Source organism: Erigeron canadensis, chromosome 3, assembly GCF_010389155.1.
Source record: "Erigeron canadensis isolate Cc75 chromosome 3, C_canadensis_v1, whole genome shotgun sequence".
Taxonomy (NCBI): domain Eukaryota; kingdom Viridiplantae; phylum Streptophyta; class Magnoliopsida; order Asterales; family Asteraceae; genus Erigeron; species Erigeron canadensis.
Genome location: NC_057763.1, coordinates 11,597,427 through 11,618,727, shown reverse-complemented (window position 1 = coordinate 11,618,727; position 21,301 = coordinate 11,597,427). Strand labels below are relative to the sequence as shown.

Sequence of the window (21,301 nt, the reverse complement as noted above, 5' to 3'; positions counted from 1 at the left end):
CCTTTGAAATAATATACAAAAAAATTTCTGAATTTCGGTACCTTTCAAATAATTCAATGCCCAAATCTACATATGTTTTTATACTTCTCTTTTTTTTAACGGACAACAATAAAGCCAGAGACAGTCCTGGCTAATCCAAGCCCTCCATCTCTATATATGGACAAAAATACTCTCATCATAAATTCACGGCGATAAAACCTTGTATAGATCACCATACCTTAATGTATAAGGAGAATAATATTTGTATCACATATTTTGCTAAATATATTAACACATATTTTAATAACTTGTATAGCGTGTTTAAAAAGTTGTCAATTCAGTTATTAATGTGAAGTGGCAGGACGCCAGGACCCATATGTAAAACTGCCAATGTTCGCAGACAGTCAGTCACCAATGCAACAAGAGTTAGTTTTGTGAGTTAGTTTAACAACCACATGGCCAAGAATCCCTTTTGTAAATGTGAATAGTCAAAAAGAAATTGGATAAGCTCCAAAAAAGACCTATACCCCTTTTCCACAATCTACTGCTTTATGTATAAGTCTCTAATCTCTATGCATTATGGACAAGTCATATACAATCATATAACGGACTGTTCTGTAAGAGCATCTCAAGTACAGAAAAAGTAAATTGAAACAAACACACTAAAAACATTAAATTTAAAATGATTTTAGTCTTTTAGTTTCTCTATGATTAGAACTAGTAACTACACATGCTGGAAGCATACCAAATAAAACCAACAACAAATTAAGCATACAAAATCACACAATGGGTGGAGGAGGAGTTTCCCAAATATCAAACACGTTTTCCTCACTATGAAGAGCAAAAAGCCGATCGCCCGCTATCGAAAAATCACATATCGATCCCCCAAAACTCCTTCTAAGCCTCGACGTTAGAACCCAATCCGATCCACAGAACACCGAGATACAATCGTTCATAGACGAAAACAATTGCCCCTCGTGTAGTGCTAGTTTAGGGTAACATGGCTCATCGGGCATTTTTCCCTTCATTAACCGACTCCTTGAGCTCCATCTAACAGAACCCGGGTCACGCCTCAAGTCCATAAAACCTAAATCCTCAAACTCGTTGACCACGCATATCGAGCTATTTTCTTCCATACCAATCGCGTCTCGAACCCGTCTGTCGTCACTGTTGGCTGTAGACCACATGTCAGACCAAGACCAAACCATTGACTTTGACCTAAAGTCTAGCAAACTAATGTAACAATTGTCTTTTCTAGGAAACAAAGTGGCTACCAACAAACAATTTGACCCATTCAACCATTGCAGCTTATCAGCATCTCCAAGTGACCACCCGGGTGGCTCGTAAAAGAAATCGACTTGTTGACCCGTGTTTTGGTCCCAAACACCGATCCCATACTCATTACTCCGACCTTTACAACTCGAAAACAATTTATACCCCTCGTTAAAACACAAGGCACCCGCGGTATAGCTTTTAACAACGTTTTCGTGTGTCACATTAAACTTATACTTTAACTCTCCGGTTGTCGAATTAAACAAACCCATCCCTCCTTGACCACGTCCGAGCCGCTCACAAGTACTAATCACAAGCCCGGTCGGGCCAAGCCAGCCTGCATCGTTGACCCGTTGGTAATCAAGGTTAATTGGTGGATGTTCTTCAAACATCCAATCATAAATGTGGACCATACTACCATGGGCCACACAACAACCGCCATCAGGGGAGGCCCGAATAGCCGTGCCATCCCCTGGTGCCCGACCCGTTACGGACTTTGCGTGCTGGAGACGGTTGCCATCAAATTGGCCCCATTTGGCTGATCGAACATGGTCCATGAGCCCATAAAATAAGGCTTCTCTATATACTAATTTTTCTGGTATATTTGATGGAATATAAAGCTCCCCTGTTCTTAACAAGTCTAAAAGGATTAAAAAACAATCTGGGTTCCTATCAATAAAGTGTTCTTCTTCACATGTGGAATTCAATTGAAGTTCCCAATTATCATCAAACATCGCACCGAAATATGATTCTCTTCCAGCAATTGCTAAAGTTGTTGATGTGGTTTCAAAGATCTTGCCACCAACATTCAACCTCACTCGATCTTTTTGAATCGCCATGAATTAAATTATCTAAATTCAACACAAAACATAGGTCAAGAAAAACCCACTAAAAGAGTCAAAGGGTTTGATCATTTTATGAAGCTGGCCTAGACCAATCCATTAAACAGGGGAGAATTGGGTTGATCTGAATTTAAGAGATGATAGAAATTATGACAAATTGGGATATGGGTATTGATTACAGAAAGAATAAAGCTGGGGGTTTTTGAATATAGAGTATTTGGTTGAGAGAATTAGGAGAATTTTGAGGGATTGGGTTCAAATATATACAACAATTGAATGAATTTGACTTTAGTTTTTTTCTTTTTTAAAATACATCTTTAATGTTATTCTCACTGGGCTCATCATATCTCTCTAAGTTTTCTCCTCCTTCTTTTGGGCAAAGAGGTAGTCGGCAAGTTAGATCAACTAATATCGACTCTTTGGCAAGGCTGTAACATATGCATTGGTTATTATTGGCAAGGTTAATCGGAAAATTGGATCGGCTACATTTGGCTGATGCTAATGAACATTGGGAGCATCTTTTGTGACCGTTACGTTTTTTGTTTTTAGCAAACGTAAACGTTGGGAGCGGCTGTAATTTTTATTTTATTTTTTATTCTTTTTTACAACTTCTATATATACATACACAAACATTTTAATCAAACAACCAAATAACAAATATACAATAAAAAAACAAACATACTAATCATATTATCAAATTTTATTAGCCAAAATATCAGACGACGAATAACTACCTGTAGCAATAATCCCTGAGTTCGGAAGTTCCGATTTCTCGTCTTCTTCATCGTCTTCTGGCAGTTTCGAGTTCTTGGTTTCTGTTGCTCATGCAGCCTTAGAAGAAGACACTACATCTTCTTCTTCTACAAACACGCGAAGATTTATTTGGAGAGATCGGCACACGGCTCATGAGAGATTGATGTCCATGTACTTTGTACATGAGCCGATGTTTGAAGACGATGTTTACCGTACGAGATATCGTATGTCGAGCCGGTTGTTTCTGAAAATCGTAGAAGATATCACTGCATCATTTCCATGGTTTTGGGATTTAGTGAATGCGGCAGGTATTAGAGAGTTCTCGCCGATTCAAAATTGCACGTGTGCGGTACGGCAACCTCGCCGATAACTATTGATGATATACACATACGGAGCTCTAGCTCCATACCCGAAGCAGAAGCAGAATACGAAGACACCTTCGTACAGGTAATAAATATATATGTCCATAACGGAGCTTACCTCCGATCAAAACGAATATCCCGGAGCCCTAAAGGTAGCAAGTACCCAGCTCCAAGGAGATATACAAGAAGGAGCGGATAAAGATCTTTTCCATAACTATTCGACTAAAACATGTATCAAGTCCAAACATCACGGACACGGTTTGGTAACAGGATTACCACAAATCTCCTCAAGAAGGAAACAAGATATTCACAAAGGAAGAAGAGATTTACCCTAACTTTCTTACCCTCCTCTCCAAGTCATGTACCCTCTGTATAAATAGAGGAAGAAGCCTTACGGCAAAGCATTCATACACATCATACAAATCATATACAAAACCTTTACTCATAGTTTATTTGACCTCCAAATAAACCCTAAACAAATCCTTAAAACCCTAAGTCGAACACGAACGGCTTAGGATCAATAAATCATAAGCGTAAAGCGGTGTCCGACCCTCTGACCGTAAGGGAATCACCAATAAAACTTCCCCAACCATACTCACACATCCGGTTGAGCCATAGTGCGATTATTTGATCAAACAAATTGGCGCCGTCCGTGAGACCTCCAAACTATCTCTCTACAATGCCCACTCACTATCATAATAATCAGTAACGACGACTAAACTGGAAGTATATTGCTCAACGGAATCCAGAAACGTAGGAAGGCCGCGCAAGAACCAAATAAAAAAAAGGGCACTACGAAAACCCACGTATGTCAGATCTTCAGGAGACCGCCTACGAGGATAGAGTACTAGTGGTTAAGAAAACGCTAGAAGCACAGAAACAGTTAAGGGAGAATCATGTACCGGTACGAAAAGATCCAAACCAAAGAGGACAGAAGGCTTCTGGCTTGTACATCCGAATTCAAAAGTTTGGATAAACGCACGAAGAACCCCTGGTACCCCCGAACTCCCTTAATACCCCAACAGGAAAAGTACATAGAATGGGCGCTATAAACGCAAAGGGCCCAATGATGGCGGCCCCGAAACAGCAAGATACACCTATGTCCGGGCCACCAGACAAAAAACGAACCACGCCCATTGCAGAACTAAGAAGTCAGCACCAAGGCATGACTATGCCAGACACACCTGGAGAAGACCAAATCAAGACCGCTACAAGATCCCAGAGCCCACCAAAAAAGGTGCCCATATCATGCCCGCAGGAGAAAAACCAAAACAGGGATGTGCCTTACGAAGCCAGAGCCATGATGGATTCGCCCAACGGCCACTAGATACAAAGCTGAAGGGGCCTGGGCCAACACCGCAAAGTAAAAATCTAACAAAAGTAACAAATGCCTCACCATGGCAGGACAGGGAGATTGAAAAAATTGGAAACCACCAAAGGGAAAAGCTCTTCGCAAAGACACAGGGCCAGAAGCGAAGGAAACCCGAGCTGAACACCTTATGCCCTGGTCAAGATAACCTCCCAAGATAATTTATAGGCCAGAACCCAAGCATGACCTCCAGCGGACAAATAAACTATGCAAAAGCGACACCGCAAAACGAAGACATCCCACCACCTGGAAAATCCAAGAAATCGAATCCGGGTGAACAGAGACACACCTTTGAAGATATGAAGGGTCTCGAATTCCCAGCACTCTAGTCAGCACGCCATCCACGATGGTAGCGGACAAACCTGGAGAAAGGATTTCCGCACTGATAGATAGGAGGATCACTGACGCTTATGTACAGGCCAACTACGATGTCATATGAGCTATAATAAGACGGTTGAGAGAAATAGGCCAGGTCTATGAGCTGGAACCTGTTTCCCCATATGAAGACAGAGCAGAAAACAAAATAACCTGGGATAACTTCACACATAAATCACCGACCATAATAGAAGGATACCACGAAGAAAGGGACCTAGAAAAAGCGCCTGGAAGACAAACAGTGCCTCCGAGCAGTAGCCAAACCCAGGAGGGACACTATTCGAAAATGGACATAAAACTAGAAAACCTTCGAGAAGAAAACGATACTTCGTCCGAACATGCACACGCAACAAGTAAAACAAATAAAAACAACCCGCCTATTAAGAGCACACCTGGAAACCTGGTGAAAGAACAAAAAATGCCAATCGAAAACATATACTATAACGGCGAGGGGGGGGGGCAACTGACTTCCTGAGCCACTTTTCCAAAATTGCGGCAATTCGGAAATGGGACCTGATAACGATTTCCCGAGCCTTCTTTCACTCCTTAACCGGAAAGGCGAAGGAATGGAGCGACAATGTAAAGTCGATAGGTGACGTCGAAGACCTCAAAGCGAAGTTTGTGTTACAATTCGGCACACAAAGGAAGTATAAAAGGACGCATATAGCGGCACACGGTATAAAACGGCGAAAGGAAGAAACGTTCAAACAATTCATAGCCAGATACACATCCGAAACTAGGAGATAAATGGGTTACCCAAAATCCAGAAAATATCGGGACTCATCCATGGCCTTCGAGCACTGGAATTAGTAGAATACCTTACGACAATTCTGCAAGAAACATACGACGAGCTCGTAATAGGTGCTCACGCCTGGATTGATGAAAACCAAGGCAACGTTAAAAAAGCGGGTATCGAGGGGGAAGGCAAGTAGATAATATTGTTGAGATTGACAAAGTCTCCAAAACAAATCTTTGCAACGGAAAAGGTGGCAGAAACGTTCCCGTCCTCACCCAGGTTAGTAACTAGGAAAAAGGATCAGAATAAATACTGCGACTTCCACAAAGATTATGGGCATAACACGGACTCATGTCGGAATCTCCAACGGGCCATCGAAGACGCAATAACCGCTGGAAAGCTAAGGCACTTGGAAAGGAGCGTGAATAGAGAAAATGCAGAGCCCGAAGGAGACCACCGAGAAGGTGTAAACCTCAAAAAAAGAACCTCGTAAAAAGGAGGTTCTAGAATCAAAAAACCTAAACAGACGGATAGGTTGACCTTCCTACAGGACGGAGAATGAGCAAATAATGGGGTATCCACATCAAGACTCGGAAACCAGGCTCCCATTAACGAAGCTGGAGACAGGGCCGACAATGCTCAGTCCCCAGAGCCCTCCATAAGCAGGTTAAAGAAAATTATGGATCACCGGAAAGTAGCCAGTGAAAGCTAGAGCAGCACAGAGCTTACTGTGTAAAGGCCCTCTGCCATTTATCTTAATAAAAATTGCTTTCAAATAGATCGATCAGAGTACTATGCGCAATATATACATGTATACAAAAGACTTTATGAGGAGTTTAGGGGACGCCCGACAACACTTCCATAAAACAAAATACGTCATAAGACGACTGCCATAAAACAATTTAGTTAAAAGGCGACTGTCATAAGACAACATACGAGCTCCAAATATAATTGTAGTAGCTCGGTTCATGGACAAAGCCTTCGCGACAAAAAGATCAACAAGGCAAGTCCAAATAAGGCCTTAAGGAATAAGTCTTGCAAAGGTAAAAGCCAGTAGATTGCCTGATCCACATCTTGAAAAGGTATATACCATTAGATAAATCCACAAACATAAGGCTAAATTAATAAAATTATTCGGAAGGAACAACCTATAAAAGAAAGGAAATGAAGAAAGAAGAATCCAACAAAGACACGAACAAGTTTTATGGACAAGAACACGGATAAGCTCCGACTCGGCGTCCACCCTGTTCGCATTACAAAGGCTTGAAATCCTCGCGCACACCTCAGACCCATTTAGAAACGCCTTGCAGGCATGCGGGATTACTTCAGTAATAAGCTGCTTATACTTCCCTCTAAGCTCAACAAGGGCAGCGCGATTACTAACAAGCAATGCATCCTTAGCAGACAAGTCATCTCTCAACAACACAACTTCCTTATTCTTTGAGCGAACTCCCTCACGAACAACATTAAGTTCCGTAGTCAACCCACTCAATTTAACTTCTAAGTCAGAAACCTTAAATTCCAAAGATAGTTTCTCTGACTTCAAACTTTCAACCTGTTCGGCTGATGTCCCTATATCCTTAGAAAGCTCGCGAAGTCTTGAGTCCAAAACACTACCAACAAGGGATGCGCAAAAAGACGACTGATTGAAAAACTTAGACAGCTGCGAAGCATTTAGACTTGCCAGCTTTGAGACCCACTCAGGGGGAGCGATAGAGCTAAGGCTGCGGTGGCAGGACAGCCCCTAAGGAGCTTGGGTCAAGGGACTAAAACCTATAAACAAAAAGACGACCTACATAAGGCAGAACTTCAAAAACCGAGAGCAATCCCTCTAAAGGTAGAGGGTTACCTGAACTCTCCCCTGCCTCTCCGGATCTCTAAGCCTTCTTTCTGGAGCAAGATACGTTGGATCGCCTTGAAGAAGTCTTCTTTCTGCTTCTCAGGCGACCGACAACAGTACCCTGCTCATCCTCGGGCTGGTCATATTGTTCCCCACTTGTAGGATAGTCTGAAACATCGACAACAAGAGGGTCGACCGAGGCAGCCTCAAGAGAAATGGCTTCACCCGCATGGTATATGGCCTCCAGCCCAGCTCGATCATCAGTCGGCTGATCGCTACCCCTACCAGAGGTCCTTGACCCCGAAGCAGGAATAAAAGGCGCAACCTTCACAACCAACTGAGCAAGAAATGATTGCCTGTTTATCATTTGCTTAAAAGCCATCCTGCAAACAATATACGGGGTTGAAAAATCACAAAAATGAGGAACAATAACAGCAGAGCCAAGTATGACAACAAAGAGGGGATCAGCAGAAAATAGGCACCATCTAATTAGGATAACCCCAAAAACATTACAGAAAAAACGGAGAAATATAGGATAAAGGCGGAGAAACAAAGGATCTACGAGTGGGAAACTAAGAAAATATGAGGTAGGGCAGATCTATGAACCCACATATTTTTGGTCAACAAAGGCGATTAGGAAATCCACGAGGATGGAATAATCCAATTCGCATCACAAGAAGAAGAAATCGAGTTGGAAAGGCTACATACCTTGTTTGATGAAGCAGTTGTATCGAGAATACGATGGATGAATCGTTAAAATCACAGCCGCTAGAAGAAGGTATTATTTCTCTTTTTTGTTTGTTATTTATATGTGAGTGTTGGGTCGAAAATCGACCAAGTATGATTTGTTCAAAAATAGTTGAAGTTCAGTGAAGATGCTTACTCAGGATTCTGAAGCCTTTCAGAATAAAGCTCACTGAAGCTTCACTTCAGTTTCAGAAACAACACCACTGAAGACATTCAGACAAAAGTCAAAGACTGAAGACTGAAGAAGAGAATCATCTCAGAAGGAGAGCTCAGAGAAGATTTTATCTAAAGACAAAACTGAAGCAGCTCAGTTTAAAAGTACCTGCAACACTTTTACACTGATTACGTGGAAGTCTTTTCGAAGTACTTTAACGACCTTTACCCGGTTAATAACATTATATACCTTGTAAAGTACTAGTTTGAGTGAAAGGTTGGGAATAAAGTGTATTAAGTCACATCAAAGAAACTTACACACTTTACCTTAAATAAACATGTTATGGATTTAACCTACAAATCCATAAATGCACCTAACCTTATTTGTACGGCCATTTGCCATGTCATCAAGGCATCTTGGCCTATAAATACAAGACTTCACACAACTTGCAAAATGCTAGAAACTCTTGCATTGCAATTTGTGAGATGTACTCTAAGTAATTCATACGAGTATTTCCAAGTTATTAGATCACTTGTATTTCCGGATTGTTTAGATATTTACACACTTGTGTTTTTCTTTGTTCCACAACAATCCTTGTATTTTGTTTATATCAATAAAGAAAATATATTGAAAAGAATACTAAGTGTCTCAATGCTACATACTTGATTATATCTAGTATTTATATAGTTTCTGCACTTGTTCCATAAGTTATTTACTTTCTGCACTTTTATTGTATCCATATTTGGATCATACATCAGACTGGTTGGCTTCCAATTTGATTGTACTTGCCAGCCGGGTCATATCTTGCTATATATTCGGGACTCACAATTGGTATCAGAGAAGTGTTAAAGTTATATAACATAAACTGCTTTTTCTAACTTTTTGATCTGCAGATATGTCTGGACAGCAAGATGGTGGACCAATCCCAAATGAAACTAACCCTAATGGTAACCCACCCCTAAACATCCACAATAATATACCACAACACAATGTTCATGTTCACTTTCCTGTAAATCTTGTCCCTAAATTCAGTGGGGATAGTGACTCTTTTATAACATGGAAAGCTTGCATGATTAAGTATATTGCTGGTGTTGAAAGACATCTAACTGACATTTTGAAAGATGGTCCCTTTGTCCCCATGAATGCTTCTATTGTTGTCAGAAATGCCGATGGGACTCCTAGGTTAACACCAAAGGAGAAGGATCATTGGTCTGAGGAGGATCAAATGCTGGTAGATCTTGATACTAAGCTTCAGAATATGATTCTCTTTTCAGTTCCTGAGTCTCTCAGACCTACCTTGGTTTTACTTGAAAATTTTAAGTTAATGTGGGAGGAACTGATGACACAGTTTGAAGGCACAAATGAGACTGTAGTCACAAGAAAGGTTTCTTTAAACAAGAAATATGAAGCTTTTTTTGCTTATCCAAATGAATCTTTAACTCAAACTTATGTCAGATTTAAAATTCTAGTTAATCAGTTAAAGGCTTTAGGTGTTGAAAAAGACAAAGAAATTCTTTTGGAAAAGTTTTGTGATATCTTACCATCAAAATGGGAAAACTTAATCTTGGTTTTGAGACAAGGAAAAACCTTACATAGTCACACTCTAGCATCCTTATATGGAGCCTTCAGATATACTGAAGAGAACAAAGCCGAGAGAGTTGTGGGTGAGCAAGATGCCAAAAATCATGCTTCTACTAGTACTACAATGGTTCAGTATTCTGAGCCATATGGAACTGCCCTACTATCATTTGAGAGTGACGAAAGTGACTCAGTGAAGAAGATAGTGGCTGATTTAATGAAAATTGATATACTGATTACGCAACACGTGAATGTTATGAGGAAGACAATGATGATCTCGTTGCCATTCTGTAACACCCCGAACTAGGCTCGAAATGCACCGAAAAGCATGACACAAGATGGAATTATCGTAGAACGAGACTATATGAAAAATAAAAGGATTCCGTGAACCCAACATTTAGTTTACAAGTTACAAAAGCACAAGGAGCATACAACCATCAAGTGTTTTACAAAAATGATATCAAAAGATGGCTTATGATCCTAAGCAAGTCCATCAATGGGTAATGAATCACGGATCCATGGTCATAGTCCAACTTCTAGCAATGCAATCAAGCTCTTGGGTTATCTTGGTTACCTGAAAAGTGTACTAAACAATGTCAACACTAGGTTGGTGAGTTCGTAGGAAAGAGAGAACAAGAACACGTACCAATGTCATCCATCACATAAACAATCATAAAGAACAAAAATTTAGACATCCATTAAGTATCTAACATGACAAATGATCTCACACTTGCACACAATGTCCCTCAATTGTCCTCATGTCATCCATAATTATCATCAAGTACGTATCGTACCCGTATAATGTCATCAAGCACTAAAAGTGCTCGTTTGTATTGTCATCATACCCCTCATTTCATTCATTTCACGTAAATTGATCATCCATGGCCATCATTGTCCACACATAACCAAACACCATGTGTATATACTTCCTATGATACTACGTTTGAAAGGTCTTTAATGCTTATATATAGGGTCACCCGCAGCCTTCCCACCACATCTCCAACCTTTCAAAGGCATTATCATCCTCCATATATACCCAACTATCCTAAAACAACTCATCATACATACACAAGTAACCATACAACAAATCACATAATTGCACGTCATCAAAACCTTCACGCAACATGTAATTCACAATTTGTCATCATGGACAAAGTACACTTTTCAGCCCAACTCTTAAAGAGTAAGGGAAGCTACGAAAACTCACCTTGGCTCAAGCAATTACAAGTATAAGTCAGGCTATAAACGTCCAACGACCGCCAAATGTCCACAACCTATCAATATATACATTACAATACATATTAAGAGTCTCACTTTGTTCTACTTATGACTCCCAACCATGAATGACTCAAGAGATTCGAACAAGAAACCAATGGACCCGAAAGAATGTATACAAGAAGGTATGGGTCGACTCAAATACCATGGACAGTCAACAAGCTCAAAGGATTCTTTGTAGACTACTTTCAATTTTTCCCTTGTCTACTTCCAGTTTTGTAGACCAATTTCGGTACACAAGATGACCAATTGAGACAAAACTTAATTCTTAGAAAATGTAGAGGGCTCAAAGACCTTTTCAGAAATATAGGGTTTAACTCTTGAAGATCTCTAACGAACGAGTTACGGTGTTTCCAAAAACAGACCTGCACACTTTCGACTAGTTGAAACCTAGTAACCAAACACACCCAAATTCGTCCCAATATGTTTTGACCTCAAATTCGACTAGGAACTTCTTTCAAACTCATTTTTAGACATAAATGAACATATTTAGATACAAAACACTTCAAAACTGGATTCAAAACATCAATTTTTAGCTTAGATTCAAAATTGACCTAATTTACCCACTTTGTAACCCTAATTTTTGACCCACTTCGATTTTGACTTGCAATTTGACTCAAGATCATTTGGGTTTGACTAAAAACATGTTAATAAACATAAAATGATTGATTTGAGTGAAATGTAACTTACTAAAACCCCTTCCAAGTTGTTGGTCCGAAATTTGAGCTAGATTGGTAGAATTCTTGCACTTTGACTTTTCAAAATTTTGATATGTTGCTAAGATGATGATAAAGATCATTATTCCTATGTAAATCTATCTTGAAACAACCATTAATAACCCAAGAATTTAGAGAGAGAGATGTGTATATGTGTGTGTGTTCTTGGAGAGGTTTAGAGAGAAAGATAAGATGATATGAATGAATGGATAAGAAAGTGTAAGGGATTGGGTAGATGAGGCATAAGTAAAAATGGTAAATGCTACACTATTACCCTAAGTAAAAACTCTCTGTCTCCAGTAGTCTATTTTTGATTTCCAGCAACTTTAGACTATTACTCTGGGAAGTAGTCTTATTCTGTTTAATTCTCATTTTTGCCACTTTTAGACTATTACTCTGAGAAGTAGTCTTATTCTGTCTAATTCTCATTTTTGCCACTTTAGACTATTACTTTGGGAAGTAGTCTTATTCTGTCTAATTCTCATTTTTGCCACTTTTAGACTATTACTCTAGGAAGTAGTCTTATTCTGTCTAATTCTCATTTTTGCCACTTTAGACTATTACTCTAGGAAGTAGTCTTATTCTAAGTGTCATAAAAAATGTAAGAACCGACTAGTACTAACAAAAGACCCCGACTAGCACATAAGTCCCAAATTGAACAATAAATTGATCTATATATATGAACACATTGCACTTAATTGAGCTCCAAATTGTTCTCAATATATAACTAACTAAATAATTAGTCAAAATGTACATGAAGTCAAAGAGTCAAGAATCACGATTGTTACAGCTGGCTAAAATGTTCAATCATTTTAAGGCTAAATCTAATCAATCTGGCAAACAATTTGCATCTAGTGCTTCTTTTCATAAGTCCAATCTTGAATGCTTTAAGTGTGGAAAGAAAGGACATTTCATGAAGGAATGCAGATTTAGTCAACCCTCATCATCATCTGCCCCTAACCACTCTAATTTTCTGAAATCTGATGACGGGTATAAGGCCAAATACAAGAAACTTAAGGCACACATAGCTCTCATGGCACAAGACTCTTCCAAAAATAGCTGTATGATCGTGAACACCGAGAAATGGGAAGATTCTGATTTGTCGTCAGATGATGAAAAAGAAGTGAGGGACATGTGTTTCATGGCAAGAGAAGATCAAGGTCATGTTGTGAAGTCTGATGTCGAATTAGGTCGTTAGGTGGACATTATAATGAAAAAGGTTAGTAATTTTGGTAAGGAAAGTAATGAAGAACTTAAACTTGATCTTTTAGTTCTTATAGAGGCCGACATTTCTTTTGTAGAGACTGTGAGTTCAGAAAGTTTAAAAACGTTTGAAATAAATACTTCTGAACTGAACTCCAGTTAGGCTAGGCTAAAAGAACTGAAAGATGTTCAGTTGTCCCTGAGAAGCTATTAGTCTTTGGATGCCAAACTGGAAATTGAAAAAGAGGAATTAGAAAATATTCTTGAAAAAGAACAAAAAGTAATTAAATCTTGGATGAATGCTCCCAGACCAGATGCTGCAATTAAAAACACTCTTGATAAACAAAAGATTGAATATGAATCTGGTGAGCTTCATCTAGCATCTATAATCACTGATGTAGATGCTCTTCCAAAACAAATGAAGACTGACACTGACCAGGCCCAAGAACTCTCTGAGGGAAAATCTAAAGCAGCCCAGACCACTGTTTTAGAAAAGATTGCTAAACCAAAGAAACAAAAGAAGCAATCCTCTCAATCTTCATCCTAATCTATCTCCCCCACTGAGCCATCTACCTCTGATTCTGGTAAGGCTCAGGTGTCTAATGAAGAATCAATTTTGCCGAGGCTTGAAAGTTAGTTCCAATTGTTAGCAAGGCAAATGCAAAGTTGCAATGCCCGTTTAAAAAATGTTGAAGGAACACCTTTAAAACCACAACAAAATGCAAAACCTTTTTCCAAAAAACTTAAGAATAAATCTGTTAAAAAGGAAGAGAAAAAGGTTGAACCCCTTTTTAAACCAACTGTTCCTCATGTACCAAAGAAATCTGAGACATATAAGGGAGAGTCCAATGAACCCATCAAAAGATGGGTTCCCAAGTCGAACTAATCTTTGTGTATGTGCAGGGAGACCGCAAAAAGTATATATGGTACCTTGACAGCGCTGACTGCAGGACCATGACTGGTAACAAGACCTTGCTAAAGGAATTTAGGGTGCAAGAGGGGCCCTCGATAACATTTGGGAATGATGGAAATGGACAAACTGAGGGATATGATGTTTTGAATAATGGACAAGTCAAATTCACCAAAGTTGCATACGTGAATGGTTTGAAATATAACCTGATCAGTGTTAGTCAACTCTGTGATGATGGCTTTAAGGTTTTATTTGATATTTCTCAAGGCACTATATTCAACAGGGATTGGATGGTAGTGTTAGTTGCACCAAGAAGGGGAAATATCTATGTTATTGACATGGAAAGCTCACCCTTAGAACAATGTTTCTATACAAAGGCTGATGAAGATATCAACTGGTTATGGCACAAAAGGTTATCCCAACTGAACTTCAAAAATATCAATAAGCTGTCAAGAAAGCAACTTGCTGATGGGATCCTTCCATTGTCTTTTAACAAAGACAAGCCATGTCCTGGTTGTGAAATAGGTAAGCAGACAAGAGCTACATTCAAGACTAAACAAAAATTTAGTATAACTGAACCTCTTCACATGCTGCATATGGATCTCTTTGGTCTTGTGAATGTTCAGACAAGAGCAGGAAAGAAGTACACCCTTGTTATAGTTGATGAATACACAAGATATTGTTGGGTGATTTTCCTCAGATCAAAGAGTGAAGCTGCTGCTGAAATCATTTCTCTCATCAAACTAACTGAACTCAAATATCAACGAAAAGTTTGTCAGCTCAGAAGTGACAATGGCACTGAATTCAGAAATTGAACTCTGGAATCCTTCTGCACTGAAACTGGCATATCTTAGAACTTCTCCTCAGCACACACACCAGAGCAAAATGGTGTTATAGAAAGAAAGAATAGAACGCTGATTGAAGCTGCTAGAAGTATGCTAAATGAACTTGGTCTTCCAAAATGTTTTTGGGCTGAAGCTGTATCAACTGCTTGTTACACTCAGAATCGATCTGTGTATATTAAAAGACACAAAAAGACCGCCTATGAATTTCTCAGAAAAAGAAAGCCTAATATTGGATATTTCCATGTATCTGGATGTCCAATATATATTCTGAACAACACCAGTCAACTTGGAAAGTTTGATGCAAAAGCTGATGAAGGCTACTTCTTAGGATATTCATCAATTCGTAAAGCCTTCAAAGTCTATAACAAAAGACTTGATAAGGTTGATGAATCAATTCATGTTACGTTTGATGAATCAAATTCTGCAATTTTCAATAAACCATCTCCTGAACCACCCTTAGAAAGTCCTATTAGTTTTGGTACGTCTGATCACATTTCTGAACCTGATCAGACACCAAAACCAGTTTCTGAACAACCCCATTTAGAACCAGTAGTAACTGCTCCTAGTGACATTCCCCGTTCAGAACCTGAACTGACTATTGGAGCAGATGTACGTATCACTCCCCCACAAGTATCAGTTTCCACTGAAAGAACGCATTATGAAGAATTTCATGATGCGAATCATGAACTCCAGGAAGATGAAGATAGTGAGACTGAAGTAGTCTTCTCTGAAGATCCTCCTAAAGTTACTCAGAGGAACTTTTGCACTGATATATTTGTACATCCTGGTCAATACTCTAGGTGGACAAAAGCTCATCCAATCAATCAAATCATTGGTGATTCCACTAGAGGGGTTCAAACCAGAAGAGCCACTAGCGATCAACGCTTATATGTCAGCTTCTTATCACTGATTGAACCGAAGAAGATTAACGAGGCTATGGCAGAGCCAAGCTGGGTTGAGGCTATGCAAGATGAGCTCAACCAGTTTGAAAGGAACAATGTTTGGGAGCTTGTTCCTTGTCCCAGTAATTTAAAGAAAGAACCAATTGGGACAAGATGGGTCTTCAGAAATAAGATGGATGAAGATGGTCATATCATTCAAAACAAGGCAAGGCTTGTTGCCAAGGGTTACTCTCAAGAAGAAGGAGTAGATTTTGATGAGACTTTTGCACCAGTTGCTAGACTTGAAGCTATCAGAAATTTCTTAGCTTTTACTACACATCATGAATTTAAAGTCTATCAAATGGATGTCAACAGTGCATTTTTGAACAGTGAATTAGAATAGACGGTGTATGTGTATCAACCACCAGGGTTCATCAATGAAGAAAGACCTGACTGGGTGTACAGACTATTGTTATCAATTTGGTAATTAGTGGGGACGTGTTGTGATAGATGGAATCCAAAAAGTCCCACACATGTCCCAAGTCTTTATATCGACGGATAGGGTTTTATCCCTCCACCTATAAAAGTTCCTTTTATGTCAATTTCTTCATTACTTTCTCTGCCACTTTTCCATCTACTCTCTATAAGTGTCCCCTCTCTTTTCTTTTTACCGCCGCCGTTTACTGTTCCTCTCTTTTTTTTTCTAATGTTTCAGATGTCCTATCATTAAGGTATAATGTCTTCAAAGAGGAAGGTTGCTGATGTTGGTTCTTCTGGCTCTCCCTTCAATGTTGTTGATTCCACTGTGAAGAAGGGAAAAGGTGTTGCCGATGTGTCGCTTGTTGCTTTTTCCGGGACAACTGCTCGTAAATTTATGGAAGAGAAGCTTTTGTCAAGAAACCTTGGTGACCGGGAAAATCTTTTGATTAGTGGTTTGTGTCGGGAATATGAATATTCTCAAGATATGTTGAAGGAATCACAGTTTGTTGTTGGAAATTTGTTTGACAGGATATCAGATCTGGAGAAGCGCTTATCGGAGCTAGATGTGATGGTTAGGGCATTGCGTGGTGGTTTGGCGAAGCGACATGATGAGTTGTTGTAGAGAGATCTTGAGAATGGAGATCTTTTGAAAAAGCTGGATGGTTTGGTGAACCGAGTGATCCCCTATATCTGTGAAACACTTGCGACGGGTCCTGAGGCGGTGAAGTTGGTTGATCTCGTGGTGAATACCTCGAAGAAAAAAGGTGTGCTTTCTGCTACTTATTCTAAACATGATCCTGGATATGTGAAGATGAATGAGTCATTTGATCCGGCTATCAGGAACTTGGCTGTCTACCAGAGTAATTTTTTTTATGATGTTACCCATCTGTCTGATCTTGATGTTCATGATTTTTTGGCTGTAAAACCTCGTTTGGACTAGACTTGTTGTTTTATATGTTGTGAAACTTTATTATGGAATGTTTATGTATTAGACTTATATCGTCCTTTATTTTATTCCATATTTTGGGTTATCTGTTCAGGCGTCCCTGTCAGTTTGTTCCCATTTGAGGCTGCGACCATCAGATTTAAGACAAATACCCTTTTTTTTTGGTGCATTGTCCCTCTTGGGGTTTTTGTTTCGAGGCTCGTAGCCTTGTGTTAGTTAGTCATGAAAGGCTATTAGTTTCTTAATATGTTATGGTTGTTAGATTTTGTGCTTTGAAAGTGTTTTTTGTATTATTCAATATTCCATGAATATTAGTGATAGGGAAAGGAGACTTAACAGTGAAATTTTCGTGAATTCGAACTATTCCAGGTCCTGTCAACCGGAACCCCTTCGGGTGTTTCAAGCTTGTATGCCCCGTTTCCAAAGGATGCATGTACTCTGTATGGGCCCTCCCACATTGGTCCTAATTTTCCAGTGTACTCTTTCTCGCTTGCACTATTTAGTCGTAATACGTAGTCTCCGGTCTTAAAGCTTGTGAGGTTTACCCTTTTGTTGTAGTACCCTTCAATTTTCTTTTTGAAAGCGGCTTCCTGGATGGCTGCTATTTCTCTTCGTTCTTCGAGCAAATCCAAATCTATTCGTAATTCTTCACTGTTTCCTTTTGTATTCAACATCCGATGGGTGGAAACTTGGAATTCTGCCGGAGCCACGGCTTCTATTCCGAACGCTAGGCTGAATGGGGTTTCTCCGTTGCTTCTACTTGTCCGTTTCCTTGAGAGGGGTAGACTAACGCAAATGATTGCTTGATCTGCAATTGTTTACAGAACTTGGGGAAAACTCCTTTTGCGAACTGTGGCCCATTATCGGATACTATTACTTGTGGTATCCCAAATCTACATATAATGTGTTCCCATACGAATTTTTTCATTTGATCTCCATTTGTTGAAGCGAGCGGCTTTACTTCGATCCATTTGGTAAAATAGTCAATTGCAACCACTAGGAATCTTTTCTTGTTTCGCTCTTCGGGAAGTGGTCCTACGAGGTCAATTCCCCATTGTATGAAGGGCCATGCTGAGATAACTGAGGTCATGTCGTTCTTTGGTTGTCTTGAGACATTGGCTCGTAGCTGACAGGCCTCGCATTTCTTTAATAGTGCTGTCAAGTCTTGGTGCATAGTTGGCTAAATATATCCTAGTCTCATGGCCTTTGTTGCGACAGACCTTGATCCCGAATGGGCTCCGCAGATTCCTTCATGTATTTCTCTGATGATCATTTCTACTTGCTTAGGTCCTGCCCACCGAAGCCAGGGCGTGACGAACCCCTTTTTATATAATTTGTTGTCGAGGATTTTGTATTGTGGAGCTTTAACTCTTATTTTTCGGGCTTCGTCTTTGTCGGCCGGGAGTATCCCACTTATTAAGAATTCATAAATGGGAGTCATCCAATTCTCCCTTCTTTCTCTACAAGGTCCAAAACTCGCTTTTCTTCGATTGACCTTTCCTTCAGGACTTCCACTAATACCTGCTTTCCTAAATGTCCAAATGTGAGCGAAGCTAACTTGCTTAGGGCATTTGCTTTTTTGTTCAGATTTCTCCGAATATGTTCTATCTCAAACTGGCTAAAACATTCTATCAACTCTCGTACCTTTTGTAAGTACAACTTTGTTGTACCTTGCTTTGCATCATATTCCCCCTTTACTTGGCATGCCACTAGCTGGGAGTCGACATACGCGTGGATGTTGCGGATCTTCATATCTTTTGCCATTCGCAGTCCTGCTAACAGTGCTTCATATTCGGCCTCGTTGTTAGTTACTTCGAACTCGAACCTTAATGCATAAGTGAACTCTTTATCTTCTGCGCTAATCAGCATGAGGTTAGCCCTACATATGCGCTGCGTGGACTAATGCCAGGGTAAGTTTTTCTAATTCCAAGTAGTTGGCCTTTGCGCCATGTAAGACCCTGCTTACAAAGTAGATCGAGATTTGGTGTCTGTCCCTTTCGGCCACCAATACCGCACTTACACATTCGGGCGAGGCTGCCAGGTACACGAAAAGAGTTTTTTTTGGTTTCGAAGCCGTGTGTGTCGGTAGGTCTGCGATGTACTCTTTCATTTGTTATAGAGCCTTGTTTGCTTCATCTGTCCACGTGAAGTCTTTGTTGCTGGTGCAACCTTTCACTATTTTGAAGAAAGGGAGCTACCTATCTGCGCCCGAGAGAGGAAACGTCTGAGTTCAGCGAGTTTTCCGTTTAAGCTTTGGACTTCCTTGATTGTCTTTGGTGCCGGGATCTTTTTCAATTTGTCTATTTTCGAGGGGTTTGCATGGATCCCCTTATTGCTAATGTAATATCCCAAAAATTTTCCTTCCTCCACACCGAAAGAGTATTTTTTAGGGTTGAGCTTCATGTTTAACCTACGAAGGTTCCCAAAGGTCTCGAGGATATCCTCTATGTGGCCTTCCTCATCTCTGCTTTTGATGACCATGTCATCCACATATGCTTCTAGGTTCCTTCCTATTTGCGTCGCGAAGGCCTTGTCAACCAACCTTTGGTATGTGGCTCCTACATTCTTCAAACCAAATGGCATTTTTCGATAGCAGTAGGTTCCCTTATTTGTGTAGAATGTTGTCTTATCTTCGTCTTCTTCAGCCATTTGTATCTGGTGGTACCCTTTATATGCGTCTAGGAAGCACTTTAGTTTGTGCTCCGTTAGCGATTCCACCTTCCAATCGATCTCAGGTAGGGGGTAGCAGACTTTGGGACAAGCCTTATTTATATTCGTGAAGTCGACACACATCCGCCATCCCCCGTTTCCTTTCTTTACCATCACTGGATTAGCGATCCAAATCGGGTACGTGGAATCTCTTATTATACCGGCCTGTAGTAGTTCTTCCACCTTCCTTCTGGCGGTTTCGTCTCTGTCGGCAGGGAGGCTGCGCTTTTTCTGGTGAACTGGTTCTATGTGCTTTCGCTCGTTCAGCCGGTTCTCCGTCACGAAAGGCTTTCCTTCCAACGTGAGGACCCGAGGTACCTCGGTCATGTCTTTGTACTCCCATGCGAAAATATCCATGTTCGACTGTAACAATTTCCGGAGCTTATGTTTGCATCCGTCTGAAAGGTGTATACCAATAGAGATCGTCTGATTTGGGTAATCTGGGTTGACCGTGATCCTTATCGTGTTTTCCTCTTCCTGTGTATCCTTCGGGGCCGACGAGCTTCTATCTTCAGCCCTTTTCACGTCGCTGACTTGCTTTGCTGCTTCATAAGAGGAGTGGATCGTTCCTATTCCTGTCTTGGATTGGAACTTTACGAGCCTGTGGATTACTGAGGGCACCAATTTCAGTCGCTGTATCACGGTTCTCCCTAAGAGAATGTTATAGGGCGAAGGGGATCGTACTATCGAGAGATCCAGGGTCTCGGTTCTTTCGTGTGTCCCGTCGCTGATAGTGACGTCCATATCCATTTCCCCAGCGTCCATACATGTTCTCCCGAAAAGCCAACTAGCGGGCCCAGGAGTCTATTTTCCTAGCTCGTATGGCATCTGGTAACTTAAGGAAGCAGTGTTCAAAGATGACATCATACTCGCTCCCGCTATCTAGGTAGACCCTCTGCACCTCGATATTAAACACCGCGGTTTGGATAATAAGGGGGTCGTTGGATGGTTCGTCTTCTTCCAGAGAGGGAAAATAGAAACCCCCTGGCTTGATCCGAACTGGATCTAGGTGACTGGCCGATCTAGGTGACTGGCCATTCCTTGGCTGATCGCTAGGGTTGCCCTCCTATCCTTTAGGGGTCTATTTTTGTTCTTTTTTATCATCTTTCGTGGCGTGAGTGCACAAAAATCTCTGTCTTGGGTTTTTGATTCTAAGTAGCATCCCACGGATGGCGCTAAATGATTGTACACTAAACCGAGATTAGGTTAAGAAAGGGAAATGATGGGTGTTTTTGGTTATTTGTTGGCGATTCCCCAAAGGTAGAGTGAATCTCTTTACGCCAATTGATGTATATATAACGTATGACCGATTGTGATCGTACTGTTGAA

At 40.3% G+C, this 21,301-nt stretch overlaps 1 protein-coding gene across 1 annotated transcript; it reads right to left on the bottom strand.

Moving 5' to 3' along the window:
- Positions 1–650: 650 nt before the first annotated feature.
- On the bottom strand, positions 651–2,329 carry LOC122593241 (BTB/POZ domain-containing protein At4g30940). Its single transcript, XM_043765626.1, has one exon. It carries the CDS (start codon positions 2,088–2,090, stop codon positions 759–761), a length of 1,332 nt encoding a protein of 443 aa, XP_043621561.1. The 5' UTR covers positions 2,091–2,329; the 3' UTR covers positions 651–758.
- Positions 2,330–21,301: the final 18,972 nt, after the last annotated feature.

Excerpts from the sequence above, each read along its gene's own strand:
- LOC122593241 (XM_043765626.1), bottom strand. The coding sequence starts at position 2,090 with ATGGCGATTCAAAAAGATCGAGTGAGGTTGAATGTTGGTGGCAAGATC.